The 15831-nt window shown below is 45.0% G+C and overlaps 2 protein-coding genes across 2 annotated transcripts; both read left to right on the top strand.

Moving 5' to 3' along the window:
- Nucleotides 1-864: 864 nt before the first annotated feature.
- Nucleotides 865-2463, top strand: LOC147989806 (uncharacterized). The gene has a single exon (XM_087536216.1). It carries the CDS (start codon nt 865-867, stop codon nt 2461-2463), a length of 1599 nt encoding a protein of 532 aa, XP_087392342.1.
- A 73-nt stretch (nt 2464-2536) lies between these two features.
- On the top strand, nt 2537-6722 carry LOC125548267 (uncharacterized). The gene is made up of 3 exons (XM_087515219.1): nt 2537-2558; nt 2644-3872; nt 5427-6722. The coding sequence occupies exons 2-3, from the start codon at nt 2679-2681 to the stop codon at nt 6696-6698; spliced, it is 2466 nt and encodes an 821-aa protein (XP_087371345.1). The 5' UTR covers nt 2537-2558; nt 2644-2678; the 3' UTR covers nt 6699-6722.
- Nucleotides 6723-15831: the final 9109 nt, after the last annotated feature.

Raw genomic sequence — 15831 nt, 5'->3', positions numbered from 1 at the left:
GGCGCGCGGGAGGGGAGCGCCCCCCCCCCCCCCCCCCCCCCCCGGTCTATAATCTTGCCAAGAAAACTAGCACAAACCTATTGCTATATAATCTATCATATGAGGCGCACCATCGAGAGCCATATTGACTATCGGCACTGCTATCTTGGTATTCAATTTACATAGAAATGCCTTGAACGTAAAACATGAAGAATAGTTATGGTCCGATTGGAAAACTCATAATATATTAGAAATTACTAAAACATAGACCTACATAATCAATCTTCATATTTACTTGAATGAATGAAATAATAAAAGAAGGAACATTCTTAAAATACATGATAAACATTCTATAGAAAAAACACTATAATACTTCTTTAATACGTGATTAGTAACACGCTAAACCCTTTTAAATACATGATGACGTTTTTAGAGAACGCTATGAATTTTTTTAAGGCAAGATGAACATTTTTTCCATACAAGGTGAACATATTTTAAATATACTGGAACATTGTTAAAGTACATGATAAACATTTTTAATATAAAGTGGATTTAAAAAAATTACACGATGAGCATGAAACACACATGTTTCTTGAATACATGATGTACCTGTTTTAATAATGATGAACAGAAAATAAGAACATGGAATAAAGAGAAAAAAGAAGGAAAGAGAAAAAAGGAACAAAAAGCAAAGAAACAACACTATAAAGGAGAAAAAGGAAAAACCTGGAGAAAAACTCTAAAATAGTCGACAAGACGATTCCCAAATAAAATCGCTTGAAAAGAAACCGTGTGAAAAAGCTTTAAATGAAAAACTTCCCCTCCCAACGTTAGTGAGCTGACCCGGATCAGGAGCCCTCTGAATTTCATCCTTTACACCAAGGAATGTTATTTACTAGAGCTGAGTATATGTGGGGCACTGCCAAGTTACAGATCAATGATGCTATTAAGGATAGAATTATGGTAACCTTTCCAAATGAATCATCTGCTCTGGCCTATCTGTTTTATGAGAAGATTGGAAGGATTTGCTCTTTCTGTGGAATTATGTTCCACAATGTTCAGGGATGCCCTCTTAGGAATCAGATTATATTGGAAAGGCACAAAAGGGGAGTTTCAGCTGGGGATATTCCATCACAAAGATTTGGAGAGTGGATTACTTATGCAGAGCTCATCCCGCAATTGGATTCTACACATGGAGGCTCTTTAAATCATGGGTTAAATATATTTCAGAATCAACAGCTCATAAGATTTCAGCTTTTATTTGCAGACGACGAAAAAGGAAAGGGCTTAACTTCTGTTGACGGTTCAAGTGATTTATGTAAGAAGAAAGATAAAGACAAATTGGTCAGAAGTTACAATGACAAAGATTCAAATTCACAATCTAAAGATGCTAATGTGGAGGAGCAGCGGCAGATCCACCGTCATAGTGGGCGACTATATACCAACATTCATGAGGGAAATCTGCATGATAACCACCTAGTCACCGTTCAATGGGGAGCAGCAGAACAGACTCACAACACTAATGTTGGGGCCAGTCAATCTGAGAGACAAGGCGATGCGGGTCGACCTGCCAATAATCTTCAGTCTACTCAAAGCAACCCAACAGATGCAAGACAAGAAGGTACAACCACGCTTCATATCACTCAAAACTTAAACACATCTTCCATGCCAGCTTCCATTGCTCTATTTTGCCCCACTGTTCATGGACAGATCCTTACCCACCAATCCAATCGCAGTTACTCTGATTCATATGTTCCTTCCCACATGAGTAATAGTTCAAAGCGCCCAAGCTCCTCCATACTAGGCCCACTGCCGCCTCCACCAAAGAAACGCTTCTATCCTTTGAGGAATAATGAGACTTTGCTGGATAATGAGAATAGGAGCCCTCCCTCCCCTCAAGCACCTCCGATCAGAGAAGTTGACCAGAGCCCCGCGCTTATTCACCAAAGTGGATCAATTCCACCTGTTCTCTTGGATCATGCAGGACCAGAAGCATCTGCTCATGTTGCCTCATGGGTTCCTGTTGCTGGTGCTTCTATTGCAGCAGGTGCCGATTCTGGAGCAAGGCTCTCTGCTTCTATTCTTGGTTGCAGGCCTAAGTCTCGAGGTACCCGTTGGGATATTCCTCCAGGAGGTGGTTCTTCAGGCTTATATGCCAGCTTTCAGAGGCAACGCCGAGTTTGGACACGTGATTCTGCTAGGTTAAGTAATCATAGTGTTGGCAAGGGAGTACATGGTGCGGTCTTGGGTAGAGGTGGAGCTCGTGCCTCATCCCCCAGCCAAGGCGACAGTGTTGGACGAACCTATGATGACTGTAGACTTCGCTCGCGTTCACCATCTGTCAGTACAGGCACTGTTCATTCCCATGTGGAGGTGGGTGGCTATCACTCCGGAGTTCCATCCACAGTAGAAGGTCAAGTAGGAGAATCTATGGACTATGATTGGGCAGCGGCGCATGGCCCTAACGCGCCTCCATCGCCATGAGACTCATAGCCTGGAATTGCCGAGGAATGGGGCGAGGCCTTGGCAATGAAAGGATGACGTATCTCGCCAAATTCATTCATTCCACTAAAGCTCAGGTAACTTTTGTTTCTGAAATCAGATCTTCCAAAGTTAAATCTCGTGATCTTATTAATCGTTTTGACATATGTGATAGTGTTGTAGTTCCTTCGAGGGGCTCCTCAGGCGGTTTATGGCTGATGTGGAATGATGAGCTTCAAGTTCATGTGAATACGGCTTCCTTCTATGTTATCTTAGCGAATGTAGTTCATATAGCTACCGGTAGAGATTTTGGTCTAGTTTGCATCTATGGTGATCCTTATCACAGACAAACTGATGTGATTTGGGATCAGATTTCAAATTTTGTGTATGATAACCCTGGGAAGCCTATGTTATGTATGGGAGATCTCAATGAACTTTTGTATGATGTGGATAAAAGTAATGCTAATGTGAATTATCGTCGCCTGTATGCTTTTCGTGCTTTGATCAAGAATTGTGGTTTTTTTGATCTGGGGTTCTCAGGGCCTGCTTATACTTGGACTAATAGGAGATTTTCTTCCAAACCTACTTATGAAAGGCTTGATAGAGGTTTAGTTAATCCTGATTGGTGTGCTGAGTACCCCCTCACTAAAGTTCTTAACCTTCCCATTATTCTTAGTGATCATGCTCCCATCCTTATTACCACTGAAGGTAGGTACAGGAAACCTAAACAGAGTTTCAAGTTTGATAATTGGTGGCTGAAGGAGAATGATTTTCAGTCTTTTGCTAGAAGTGCTTGGATCTCTGCTACCAACATGAATTTTTCTGCTCGTACTAATAATCTTGCAGGTGCTTTAAAAGTTTGGTGCAAAAAGAAGAAGCCTATTCAACAGGAGCTTGCCAACTTAGAACAACAAATCAACGGTATTCAAATGCAGCCACTGTCCATGCAGGACCATCAAATGGAATCGTCTCTCATTATCAGGTATGAACAAAATCTGTCAAAGCTTACTGATTTTTATAGGCAAAGAGCAAAGAAATTTTTTGCCACCCAAGGAGACAGGAATACTAAATTTTTTCACCATGCTGTTCTTAAAAGAAGAAAGAGGAATACTATTGTTTCCATAAAAGATGAGAATGACAACATCCACTTTAATCGTCAAAACATTGCGAATACTTTTGTGAACTATTTTAAATACATATTTGCTTCTCCTAATGTGAATGTTGGTAGGCCTTTTCTTGCATCTAGTCTTCCTCTTGACTGCCAGGATTACACCTATAGTGTCCCGGATAAGGAGGAAATTTTTAACACTCTCAAGGACATGAAGCTAAATGCCTCTCCGGGGCCTGATGGTTTCAATGTCGAATTCTACATTGCTACCTGGAGTTGGATTGGTGACGATGTCACTGCTATGGTGAGAAATTTTTACCAGACAGGTATAATGTCATCACATATTAGTGATACTCACATTGCTCTTATTCCTAAGAAATTGGTATCAAAAATCCCTTCTGACTATCGACCTATCAGCCTTTGCAATGTCATTTATAAGATCATTTCCAAAACCTTGGCCAACAGATTGAAGCCTCACCTTCCTGACTATATTGATCCTTCCCAACAAGCCTTCATTAAAGGTAGACGCATATCCAATAATATCATCTTAGCCCAAGAGATCACTCACACTTTTGCCCTTAAATCTTGGAAACAACAAGCGTTCTTGCTTAAAATTGATCTGGCCAAGGCTTTTGATCGCCTTGAATGGAACTTCATAGTCTCTGCTCTTTCTCGCAAAGGGTTGCATGGTCACTTTATAAACTTGGTTTATGCTTGCATCTCTTCCCCAAGTTTCTCTGTTATTATCAATGGTCAGCCTTTCGCCAACTTTCGTAGTAACAGAGGCTTAAGACAAGGATGTCCTTTATCGCCTTATCTTTTTGTCCTTGCTATTAATGAACTTTCTTTAAGCTTACAGGATGCTATGGTCCAAAATTGCTTGTCTGGGATCTCTCTTGGTCCAGACTGTCCTCCTATTCACTCCATGCTTTTTGCTGATGATTTGTTGGTCTGTGGCAATGCTACGGTGCAGGAGGCTAACCAGATGGCCAACCTCATCAACCGTTTCTGCTGTCTTTCCGGGCAGACTCCAAACTGGGACAAGTCTTTTATTTTTTTTAGCGCCAACGTTTCCTAGCCTTTAGCTCAACAAATCACTCATATATTCCCTATTCCTCTTGTTGATGGTACATCTACTCATCTTGGCCACCCGTTAATCCTCCCTGCTAAGGATCGTGCTTCCGCTTATAACTTTGTTTTTGACAAATTTAAGAATAAGCTTCCCACTTATAAGGCAGATAAACTATCCCATGCCGCCAGACTTGAGCTCATCAATTCTGTGTTTGCTTCCATCCCTGTCTACTATATGTCCAACATACTTTTTTCTAAAAAATTCCTTGCGAAGCTCACCGCTGTCATCCGTAATTTTTGGTGGGTAGGAGTCAGAGAGGAGGCTGGTTCAAAAGCTTTATGCCTAAGGGCCTGGAAAGACATTTGTACACCTAAAAAGGAGGGGGGACTGGGTATCAAAAACATGCTTGCAATGAATCAGGGGTTGCTGCTTGCGGCTGCTTGGAGATTGGCTGATAACCCTGATAGTCACATCTATCAAGTTCTCCGTGCTAAATATTTTCCAGGTTCTTCCATTTGGAGAGCGAATTCCAATACCCCAAAATCTGCTTTGTGGGCGTCTGTTCTCAAAGTCATGCCTATGCTCAAAGCCCACTCCTTTTATCAAATTTCCCAAGGGAATGTTTCTGTTTGGAGTTCCCCCTGGTGCTCTACCTGGCACAATTTGTATGATCATCTTATCATTCAGCAAAGTAGCAATTTTATCTATCCGGCTAAGGTTTCTGATCTTTGGTTGCCTGGGAGAAAAGTGTGGAATACTCAGCTCGTCTCTAACCTTTTTATGGAGCCCTCTGCTTCGGCTATTATCGCTACTCATATTCTTCTTGATGATTGCAGAGACATTCTTTGTTGGGACTTAACCCCTTCAGGAAAATGCAATTCCAAGAGCACATACAAGCTTTGTTTGCAACAAATTCACTCTGTGCAGGCCAATCAACCAAGACAGGTAAACACATCTATTCAGTCTATTCTTCAACAGGTATGGAAGGAAAAATTTATGTCCCCTCGGGTCCAGACTTTTGCTTGGAGACTTCTCAGGCGAGCTCTTCCATCAGGTGCCAGAGCTGGTAGATTTTCTATTCACATTAGTACATTATGTGCTAGATGTAATATTGAAGAGGATGATCTGCATCTCTTTTTTCTTTGTTCTTTTGCAAAGGCTGCTTGGTTTGCTCATCCATGGTACATCAGATCTGAGTTTTTAGTTGCAAATCATACTTCTGTTGCAGATATCATTATTGCCCTTTCTACCTCTAATCATCCGCATGCCACTATTCCTAATATTTTTACATTCATGTGGTGCTTGTGGAAAGCTAAAAATGAGGTTCTTTTTTGCAGGAAATTTTCACTACCTCATCAAGTGCAACATGCAGCACTAGCTATCTCTTCTCTGCAGGATTTTCATGAACAAAAATTGCAGAAAGTCAATCCTTCCTCTCCTACTCTTCATACAGGTTCTGAACAAATGGGACAACCTCTTCAAGGATCAACTATAAAGTCTGATGCGATAATTTCAGGAACAAAAGTTTATTCTGATGCCTCATGGAAGAACAACAACATTCCAGGAAGAAGTGATCTTCAAGCAACAGGAATTGGAATTTTCATTTTTATTCCTGGAGATGACATTGACACAAAAATCATGATACAAGCTTCTGCTAACTCTACACATTCCCCTCTTGTGGCTGAAGCCTTGGCCCTTCAATTTGCTGCCAAGGTGGCTTGCAGGTTACAACTCCATAATGTGTCATTCCTCACATACAACCTTTCTTTGGCAAAGATGGTGGTTTCCAGCAATATTAAGGATAACTCTATAGCTTGGAGATGTCGACCTCAAATAAGTAGTTTCATGCAGGACTCTTCTAGTGAACTTGATGCTATCTATCACATTCCCAAGAATATCAATAGCATTGCCCACAACTGTGCTCACCAGGTTCTCAATTCAAGAATAGAACCTGTTTTTAGTTGTACAAATTCAGCTCATTCCCCTTGTCCTTCTATGCTTTCTCTTCAAGACTTTCAGGTTGAAGGATTTGTAATACACGCTGTACTTTGCAAATGAGTTGAATGAAATTTGGCGCCTGAATGCGCCTTCCTTGTGTTCAAAAAAAAAGATCAGGAGCTCTCTGAGCGAGCGCTTGCTACAGACCAAAGATAATACTAGATAAATGAATTGCTATGGTATTGTAGAAGGTCTTGTTTAGAAACAAAGGAATGAATGTGCGTTGTACTGTGCACGAAAGAAGTGATAAGGATGAGATCTTACTCCAAATAAAGACCATGAAGAGTTACTATAGCAGCTTCATTTTTTCTGGTTTCTTCCTCTGGTCAAATTGTGCCAGGTCATGTTCTAATTAAATAACATACTCAATAAACTATGTTGTCCATGTAGCATCCTGCAATCAAAAGCCACTAAATTAGACTCATTATTTGAAATTGTAATTTGGAAACCCTTCGCGATGTGTAATAGAAGAAATTCTGATTGGAGAATGATCGTGGACAAACCTAATACTTTGAGCAAATATATGTACGATTTTCCTTATTTTCTCATGATAAGGGAAAGGTTATAAAAAATAGTGACAAGAAGTCCATCATCGCATTATTGCTACAAGCACAAAGAATTCCAATTGATTGGCTGGTCATGCATGTGAGGGTTTTTCGCTACCAGTAATTAATGCAAACCGGCAGAACAGACATTGATAGCCCAACTATATGACTTTAAAATAATGTTTGCATGTTTAGGGCTAAATATAACAGACTTCTTATTTGTTTTATGCATAAGTAATTGTCATGGTGCTCATAGAGAAAATAAAAATTCATGTTCTAAAATCAACGGACAAAATAATTTTTGTTTATAATCATGCAAAAAGAATTCTCGGGGCTCACGGCCGAGGAAGATGTCGGACACAGCAACGGTCTATCTTAGTTGTGAGCAGATCGTGCTGCCTGCCATGTGGACTATGGTGTGTGTTTAGCCGTGTGCAACACAAAGTGTTTAGAGAGGTGGTTGTAAAATGTTGAGTAAAGAGGCAGTTGTTCGATTAAATTAATCTAGTAAATAATTACGATCATGGCATTGACAAAGTTACTGACATACTGATTACGAACCAAGCATATAGTAGAAATATCTACGCACATAGCTAGTACCTCTAAGAGAAAAATAAACAGGAGAGGGATAAACATGTTATACCCTCCAATCGGCCAGGCCGAGGCCACGGCGGCGGTGGCAGGAGCAGCGTCCTTGGTGGCCTTCTTCTCAGCTTCGAGCTTCTCGGTGACGGCACGTTCGGCGTCGCTGGACATGGTGATGACGAAGGCAACACATGCATAGATAAAGTAGTTGATCGGAGGCGAACAGTCATGTAGTCGCTCCCCAAAGATCTAATCGCGCCTCTCCCGTACATGATCCGAAGAGGTGGGGTTTCGGAGGCCTGGTCTCTCGTCAAACGTGTACGCGGTGAATGGGATGGAGTCGTCGGCGGCAGCAGTAGCAAAAGGAACGACAGGGGCGATGCGCGTAGAGCGGATGTGATCTATTTGTGACGGCTAGGGTTGGCCCACGCCTCACATATATATGCGCGCTCGGGTGGAGAGACGTGGGCTGGCCCTATGTTCGAGTCGGTGAGAGCCCACGAATCGACGTCTCGGATTCGTGATGCGTCTGTTACGGCAAAATAAGCGCAGAGGTATGAGCTCGGTTCGGCTCAATCAGGCAACCTGCGGCTCGTCGTGGCGCGGCGGGCGGCGGAGGAGTAGTGCACGAGGGCCTCTTCTCTTTTCAAACTCCAATAACATGTGGAAGAGAATATCTTATAAGGAGGTCTAACTCCTTCTCCACTAGCAGGGTGAGACTAAGCTTCCCATCACCCTTATCATGACACCTACATGGGCCCTTAGAGTTTTTTCTGAAATATTTAGATGGGCCTATAGCCCACCCCATATTTCAACCTAAAAATAAATATGTATTTTTACAAAGCACCGGCACTTACTTGTATAGCATAGATGCTTACTTAGTCACCTCAAAAAACCATCGGTGCTTAAGAGAAAATGTTTTATTTTTTTCAAGCAACTCTCTAAACATCTTAAATTGTTTATACTTATAGTGTGATTGGATGGATGTATATCCATCCTCTTATTGCCCTCAGGCCCCATGCTAGGTCACCAACGTATCCTTATTACTTGTAGGAGTATCCAGAGCGCTTTACCAAAATATCTCCATACGGTTAGACTCGGGAGGCTTATGCAGTTTGTATGTTCTTCCAAGGAAATGATGGTATGTGCATGTTTTTTTCTTCGATGTTCGTGTTCAATATTAGCATTTACTAGAAGTAGAAAATAAGCTTTGTAGACCAGGTTTAATAAAATCCCAATGCACATAAAGTATTCACACAAGATAGTTTATGAGTAAAAGAAGATTGGATGTGTCTAGGGCACATCTAGATGTGCTCTAGTTATTGCACATCTAAATGAGTGAATCAAATATAAAAGAGAAAAAGAAAAAAGAAAATCGAAATATCCACACGAATCTCAATGTAAAATCAATGACATAGAACTTAGATGTGCAATACTTATGGCACATCTAGATGTGCTTTAGCAAAACTGAAGAAGATTCGTACTCACGTTAATGTTCTTTTTTTGCGGGGGCTATGTTAATGATCTACTTTGTTATTTTCTTGTGAAAAAGAAAACTTGGTTTCCCTTTTTTTCCGGGGGCACAATTAATGATCTACTTTGTTATTTTTCTTGTGCAAAAAAAAGTTTAAATGTTCACGCAGCTTCGAAAAGCATCTCGTCACATAAAAATATAGTAGTCACAATAATAGCATTTCTCTTTGAACACGATCATATTTACACATATAGAGAGAGAGAGGGGGGGGGGGGGGGGGGGGGGATGCATTGCACACGTCCATCCATGCTGAAATAACGACCATATTTAGGACATCACCACACACAAATCAGGCACAAACAGGCGTACAGCCAACTAAACAACCGAGACCCCGATTGGTTTTCTACTTCATATATTTATAGTTCTATACTAAGAGGGACACACTGACAAACAAAACAGAACTAGCTAACGGCACGGATAAATTAGCTAACATCACAGAACAGAACTACTTATTACTAGTAAAGCTGAACCGCTTGAACGCCCACGCCCCCCGCTCCTAGCCCCGCCGGTGGCCACTCCGGCCCCGGCGTCCACTCCCCTTCTCGCCTGACGGTGTCATCCACGACGCCGGTGCCCCCGATCTGACCACGGCTCTCGCCGATCTAAACTTTGACGTGGGACAAGATTTCGCTGCGGAAGTTTGGAGGAAATGGAGAGTCCCGATCAACTACGAAGCTGATAAAGATCATGAGGAATTCCTTCTGGTGGCTGAATTTAAGAGATCCCAAATCCGTCTCACCAATGAATCCGTAAGCACCATCCTTCTTGCTTTCTTTGGTGGTCGTGCATCTCTTTTTAAGGTCGAGCGTCTGCAAAATTGGTCGTTTAAATTCTCGGTCTCTTCTAAAGAGGTGGGTTTTTCGACCATCAAAGGAGGAAACATCTCCACAGCCTTACTCAATATCAACTTTCTTCTTTGGGGCAATGGGGGTCCAAACTCGAGTTGGGAACTTGATCAATACCTCCAAGAAAAGGAGGATGAGTGGACTCATATATTTCATAAGCATCCCCGTAAATCTTATCTACAAGCTCTTAGATCTCCGGCGATCTATTCGGATTCGGCCCCCAGGAACATTGGTTCTCCAAGACCTCATGAGAATTTTCCAACTCGCGCGCCATCTTCGGTGCCTGCTCGATCATCGGACATCAATGCCATCAATGGGCACGTTAATGCTACGAAGGCGGGATCCTCGCATGTTCAAAATTTGTTCTGCGTCCGTTGCCTCCTCTCGGGCCATAACAGGCCCAACTGCACAAATCGCATTAAGTGTAGGTCTTGTAAACGTTGGGGCCACATTGCCAAAGATTGCTACTCCTCGGCCCAACAAAGCCCACCTCCTGCTCCCAGCCCAGCAGCCCACCGGACGATTGAGTTTCCAAGGCAAGAATGCACTATTCCCGCGATTGTGACTACACATCCATCCCATCAGCCGACCAACCAGGATCATCCAGTTAATGCTCCTCCGCACCCTTCCCCGATACACAGCCACCATCACCGGACTACCCAAAACTCCATATCCCAGCGTCTCCTAGCTGCGGTCATCCATCCTGCGCCACCCACCCCCTCCTCTCCGTCGCCACCAAATCCTTCAGTTCTGAACACCAACAACACTCCACCCATGGCCACATTCCCCTTTGATCCGTCACCTTTCCTTCCTCCCAACCATCAAAGCATTCAGGTGGCGGGCCGACCCGCTAGGGTTCGTGTCATTACTGGTGCGGTCCCTGCCACGCATGAAGACTGGGCGATTGCCACCATTGTACCTATGCCGAATCTACCGGTCGCCTTCAACACCATTCGCGAGGTACACACTGACTTTCTGACAGAAAGGGGATTGGGGTTTTCTGAGATTGAGCCATGACCGTTCGGCCAAGCTTATGTCAGATTCAACAGTGTCTTCGATAGGGATGCTCTAGTCACGAATAGTCCACATCTCTTCACAGATGTTCATGTCATCTTCCAGCAACACAATCAGGGGTTAAATTGGAGAAGTTTGGTCCTAAATAGAGATGTTTGGATTTTGCTCTGTGGTTATCCTTTTGATATAAGATCTATCCAGGAAGTTAGCAATGCATGCAACAAATTTGGCAAATTTCTTATGTGGGACAGAGTGAGAAGCACTCGGGCCAATCTCATGGTCTAGGTCAGAGTTGAGGAATTGTCAGACATTCCTGTTAGTATTGTGTTTGGTGAAGGAGATAGATTTCAGTTTGGCTCGCTTGCTGTTCCTGTGGTTATTCTGCAACACCAGATTCTTGGAGCAATTCCACCTGATGAAGATCCCATCCCACCTCATGGGAACCCACATCCAGCCCCTCCTCAAGTGTATTTCCACCCCCAATCAACATAATCACTTCATGGGACCGCTCCACCAGCATGAGCAGGATGATCTTCACCCCCCACATGATCTGCCTAAGGTTAATCTGCAGTTGGCTCTTAATAATGCTAATGATGATTGTCGGTGTCAAAACCGGCGGATCTCGGGTAGGGGGTCCCGAACTGTGCGTCTAAGGAGGATGGTTATAGGAAGCAGGGAACATGATGTTTTACCCAGGTTCGGGCCCTCTTGATGGAGGTAAAACCCTACGTCCTGCTTGATTTATTCTTGATGGTATGAGTATTACAAGAGTTGATCTACCACGAGATTGGAGAGGCTAAACCCTAGAAGCTAGCCTATGGTATGATTGTATGTTGTCCTACGGACTAAAACCCTCCGGTTTATATAGACACCGGAGGGGGCTAGGGTTACACAAGGTCGGTTACAAAGAAGGAGATATACATATCCGTATTGCCTAGCTTGCCTTCCACGCCAAGTAGAGTCCCATCCGGACACGAGACGAAGTCTTCAATCTTGTATCTTCATAGTCTAACAGTCCGGCCAAAGGATATAGTCCGGCTGTCCGGAGACCCCCTAATCCAGGACTCCCTCAGTAGCCCCTGAACCAGGCTTCAATGACGATGAGTCCGGTGCGCAGTATTGTCTTCGGCATTGCAAGGCGGGTTCCTCCTCCGAATACACCATGGAAAAATTTGAATACAAGGATAGTGTCCGACCCTACAAAATAAGTTCCACATACCACCGTAGAGAGAATAATATTTCCACAAATCTAGTTCGCTGACTTGTTTTGGCAACATGACATTATGCCATGGCCCGGTGATTATTCGAACCGTTTCCTTTAACTAGCCCCGCACATAACGGGCGAGGTAGTTTTTGACACGTCTTGTCAAAGCAGAGATCGTGTCCCCCTTATCAGGGGATTCTCATCAATACGGGTGTGGGTAACCCAACCGCGCCTAGGACTCCTAGATTTTAGGCAAGTCCCAAACGACCACGAGGAGGACGCTTGATATTCACCCTCTTTATAAAGGGTCAAGGCTTTTACTTTTTTTTCTCCCGTGCTCAATCGAATCCTTCCCCCGCCTCGAGTTCCAACACTCAAAGCCCAGGTCAGGTGCTTCGGACCTTCAATCATGTCCGGATCCAGCCTCCAGGGCCGGTGGATGCCCTCCTCCGTCACGGAAGAGGATATCAAGAAGTTGAGGGAGGCAAGATACTTGACCGCCGAAGTCTCGCATCGGCTGCCCGCCCGAGGGCAGGTCGTCCCTTCTCCCGAACCCAACGAGGACGTCGTGTTCATCTCCCACTTCCTCCGAGGACTAGGCCTCACTCTGGATCCCTTCGTAAGGGGTTTGATGTTCTATTACGGGCTTGATTTCCACGATCTAGCCCCAGATTCCTTTCTCCACATCTCGGCATTTATTGTCGTAGGTGAGGCCTTCCTCCGTATTGCCCCTCACTTCGGCCTGTGGCTCAAGACCTTTGATGTGAAGCCGAAGACGGTCGAGGGGCAATATGCAGCGTGCGGAGGTGCATTAATAAGCAAGATTGCTGGAGCAACCTGGCCAAAAGGTTCCTTTCCAGAGGTGTCCGGATTATGGCAAAGGGAGTGGTTCTACATCACCGCTCCCCGAAGTGCCAAGTGGGTAGCTCCCCCCACCTTTCGCTCGGGCCCTCCACCACAACTAATGTCATGGATCAACAGGGGGCTGAGCTGGGGTCCAGCCAAGGATGTGCCCATACTGCAGAGCCGCATCCGGGATCTCTTCGAGGGAGATTTTAGTTTGGTTATGGTAGTGCAAGTCATGATGGTTCGTCAAGTCCAACCTTGCAAACGCCGGCCCCTCCGTTTATGAGAATTCAACCCAGAAGGACCGCACGCTATTCAGAATTTCCTCGGCCCGACGCACGAGGAGATGTAAAAGTCGTTCTTCGGACCCCAGATAAAGTGTTCGGACACCTCCGAGGATGTGGGCCTGAGCAGCAACCGCACCGTGGACCAAGTAAGTAACCCTCTAGCTGAACACACCATCTTTCTGTTATCATGACATCATCCTGAAGGATCGCTCTTTGACCAGGACTGGATAGCAAAGGCGAAGATGATCCGGTGTCCGGCTCCCCTTCCCGAAGGCTTGGACAATCCGGTGCTGGAAAGGATGCTCGAGCCAGCACCTTGCCTGGTGCCCGCAAAGGAAGATGAAGGGGGGGGAATAAAGAGGGCCAAAGCGGGCCTCCACAGTTATCTATTCCAACCGAGGGAACGAGCGCCTCCGTGAGGGAGGATAGCCAAGAGAAGGAGTCTGACATTCCTTCGCCCCAGGGGAGGAAGAGGACTACCTCTGATGATCCGGAAACCAAGGTTTCCAAACGGGAGAAGAAAACTCCACCAGAGGATCCCATCTCGGAGGGTGTTTTGCCGCACAAAGTTCGTACAGGGATCAGCCCTCTAACGGGTCCTAAGTGATCAAAATTTACTTAATAGTAGAGATATTCTACCTTACTTCCGAGGAAAATAACCGAAGCGTTTATCTTGCAGTTCGGATCTTAGCCCTTGTCAACAGAGCTCGTCTTCAGGGGACCTTCTTCCGGAGATGATGGAGAGCGAAACGGCTCCCCCGGACTCCCCCGCTCAAGAAGCGGGCGACCTTGAAGTATCGTCACGGAGGGTCTCTTTGGATCCGGTGAGGCTAGAAGATAATCCCATAGTCACCCGAAGTCCCCAGCTTCCGGCTCTTGAAGAGGGCAGACAAAAGAGTCCGGCGCCGTCTGGTATGCGGTCGGACGCACTAAGGGATCGGTTGAAGCGAGCGACCATCTCGGAAGAACACCGTACGTTAATGGGTACAGTGATGGAAAGGATTTCATCCACCGAAAGCGGGTTGCATGACGCCTTTATGAATCTACTAACGGGCTTTGAGGTACGTAAAATGATATACCTTTGTGATGGTACCGCACATTTTTAGGTGTGCCCGGTGTAGATAGTAGCCCCTGAGACTCTGGTTGTCACCGAGAACGGTGGCAAATAGAGGATCGTAGTCCTAGGTAATAACCATACCGCCTTTATGTGCAGGTGGTGGAAGCTCCGGTGGCTAGCCGGACTCATGAGTTTGCCGAACTAAAGCGACAACTGGATGTGCGGATGCCGACATCGAGCTTGTTAACAAGCGGCTTGACGAGGCACAGGGTAAGTGATATTTTCTGATGAATGTCACATAGTAAGAGCAGCGTGATGCCAGTATCTTTAATATGTTGTGACTGCAGATGGAGCTGCCACCGTGGAGACCCTTCGGGCGGAACTTGCCCGAGCCAAGGAACAAGCAAGGAGTAGTAATGCGGCTGCTTTGAAGGTGGCCAAAGAGTTAAGAGCCGAGAAGGCCGCGCATTGCGAGAGCAAAGAGAAAATGGCCAAGATGGCTATAGAGTTAAAAGATACTGCCGACCGTTGTCAGGTCCTTGAAGAAGAAAACCGAACGAAGGCGACGGACCTCGAAAAGGCCACGATGGCGACCAAAGACACCCGCTCTTCCATGAGAGCGAAGAAGGAGGAGCTGCGTGAAGCCAGTGATATTGTGGCTGGGAAGCCCTTTTTGCTAGGGAGGAAGTTCGGAGATCCGCGATACACCCCTCTGGATCGGCTGTGGAGTTCGGCAGACGCATATCTGCATTTGACGGCGAGTGCTGTTGATGCGGCCGAATACTTCCGAGATCAAACAGATCGTGAAGTGGACAAACAATTCTGGTCGCAGTTTAACGTTCCAGAGCGTCCGCTTCCACTAACTGATCAGCTTGCCGAATGGGCCGAACTCAATAGATTGTCCGGACTTGCCATGAGGTCTGCTGTAGATCATCTGTGGCCGGAAAAACCGAAGCCGAACAGCTATTTCAGCTTAGTGCAGCAGTTCCTTGGTGCGGTGCCGCGCATCAATGCGATGAAGAGGTCGGCGTGCATAGAAGGCTCACGAATGGCCCTTGCCCGTGTCAAAGCATACTGGGCGGAAATGGATGCTACCACTGTTGCGGTGCAAGGTTCGGCCATAGGCCGAATGGCTGCCGAGCACTATTTTGAAGAAGTTCTTGAGGGTGCTCGTTTGATAGAGGCCCAATGCTCGAAAAATGTTATGTTTGAGTGACATGTATTCCCATTGTAAAAACAATGTTTTATTAGTTTTATCAAGGCTGTATTTATACTT

The sequence above is a fragment of the Triticum urartu genome, chromosome 1A, assembly GCF_056163025.1.
Source record: "Triticum urartu cultivar PI428250 chromosome 1A, HENAU_Tu73, whole genome shotgun sequence".
Taxonomy (NCBI): Eukaryota; Viridiplantae; Streptophyta; class Magnoliopsida; order Poales; family Poaceae; genus Triticum; species Triticum urartu.
This window is presented reverse-complemented; position numbering and strand designations above follow the sequence as displayed.

Bases quoted from the DNA above. Each gene is read 5' to 3' on its own strand.
- LOC147989806 (XM_087536216.1), top strand. From the start codon at position 865: ATGTTATTTACTAGAGCTGAGTATATGTGGGGCACTGCCAAGTTACAG.
- LOC125548267 (XM_087515219.1), top strand. From the start codon at position 2,679: ATGTGGAATGATGAGCTTCAAGTTCATGTGAATACGGCTTCCTTCTAT. The intron at 3,873-5,426 runs GTGAGAAATTTT...CTTTTTATGGAG, and splicing joins GTGACGATGTCACTGCTATG to CCCTCTGCTTCGGCTATTAT.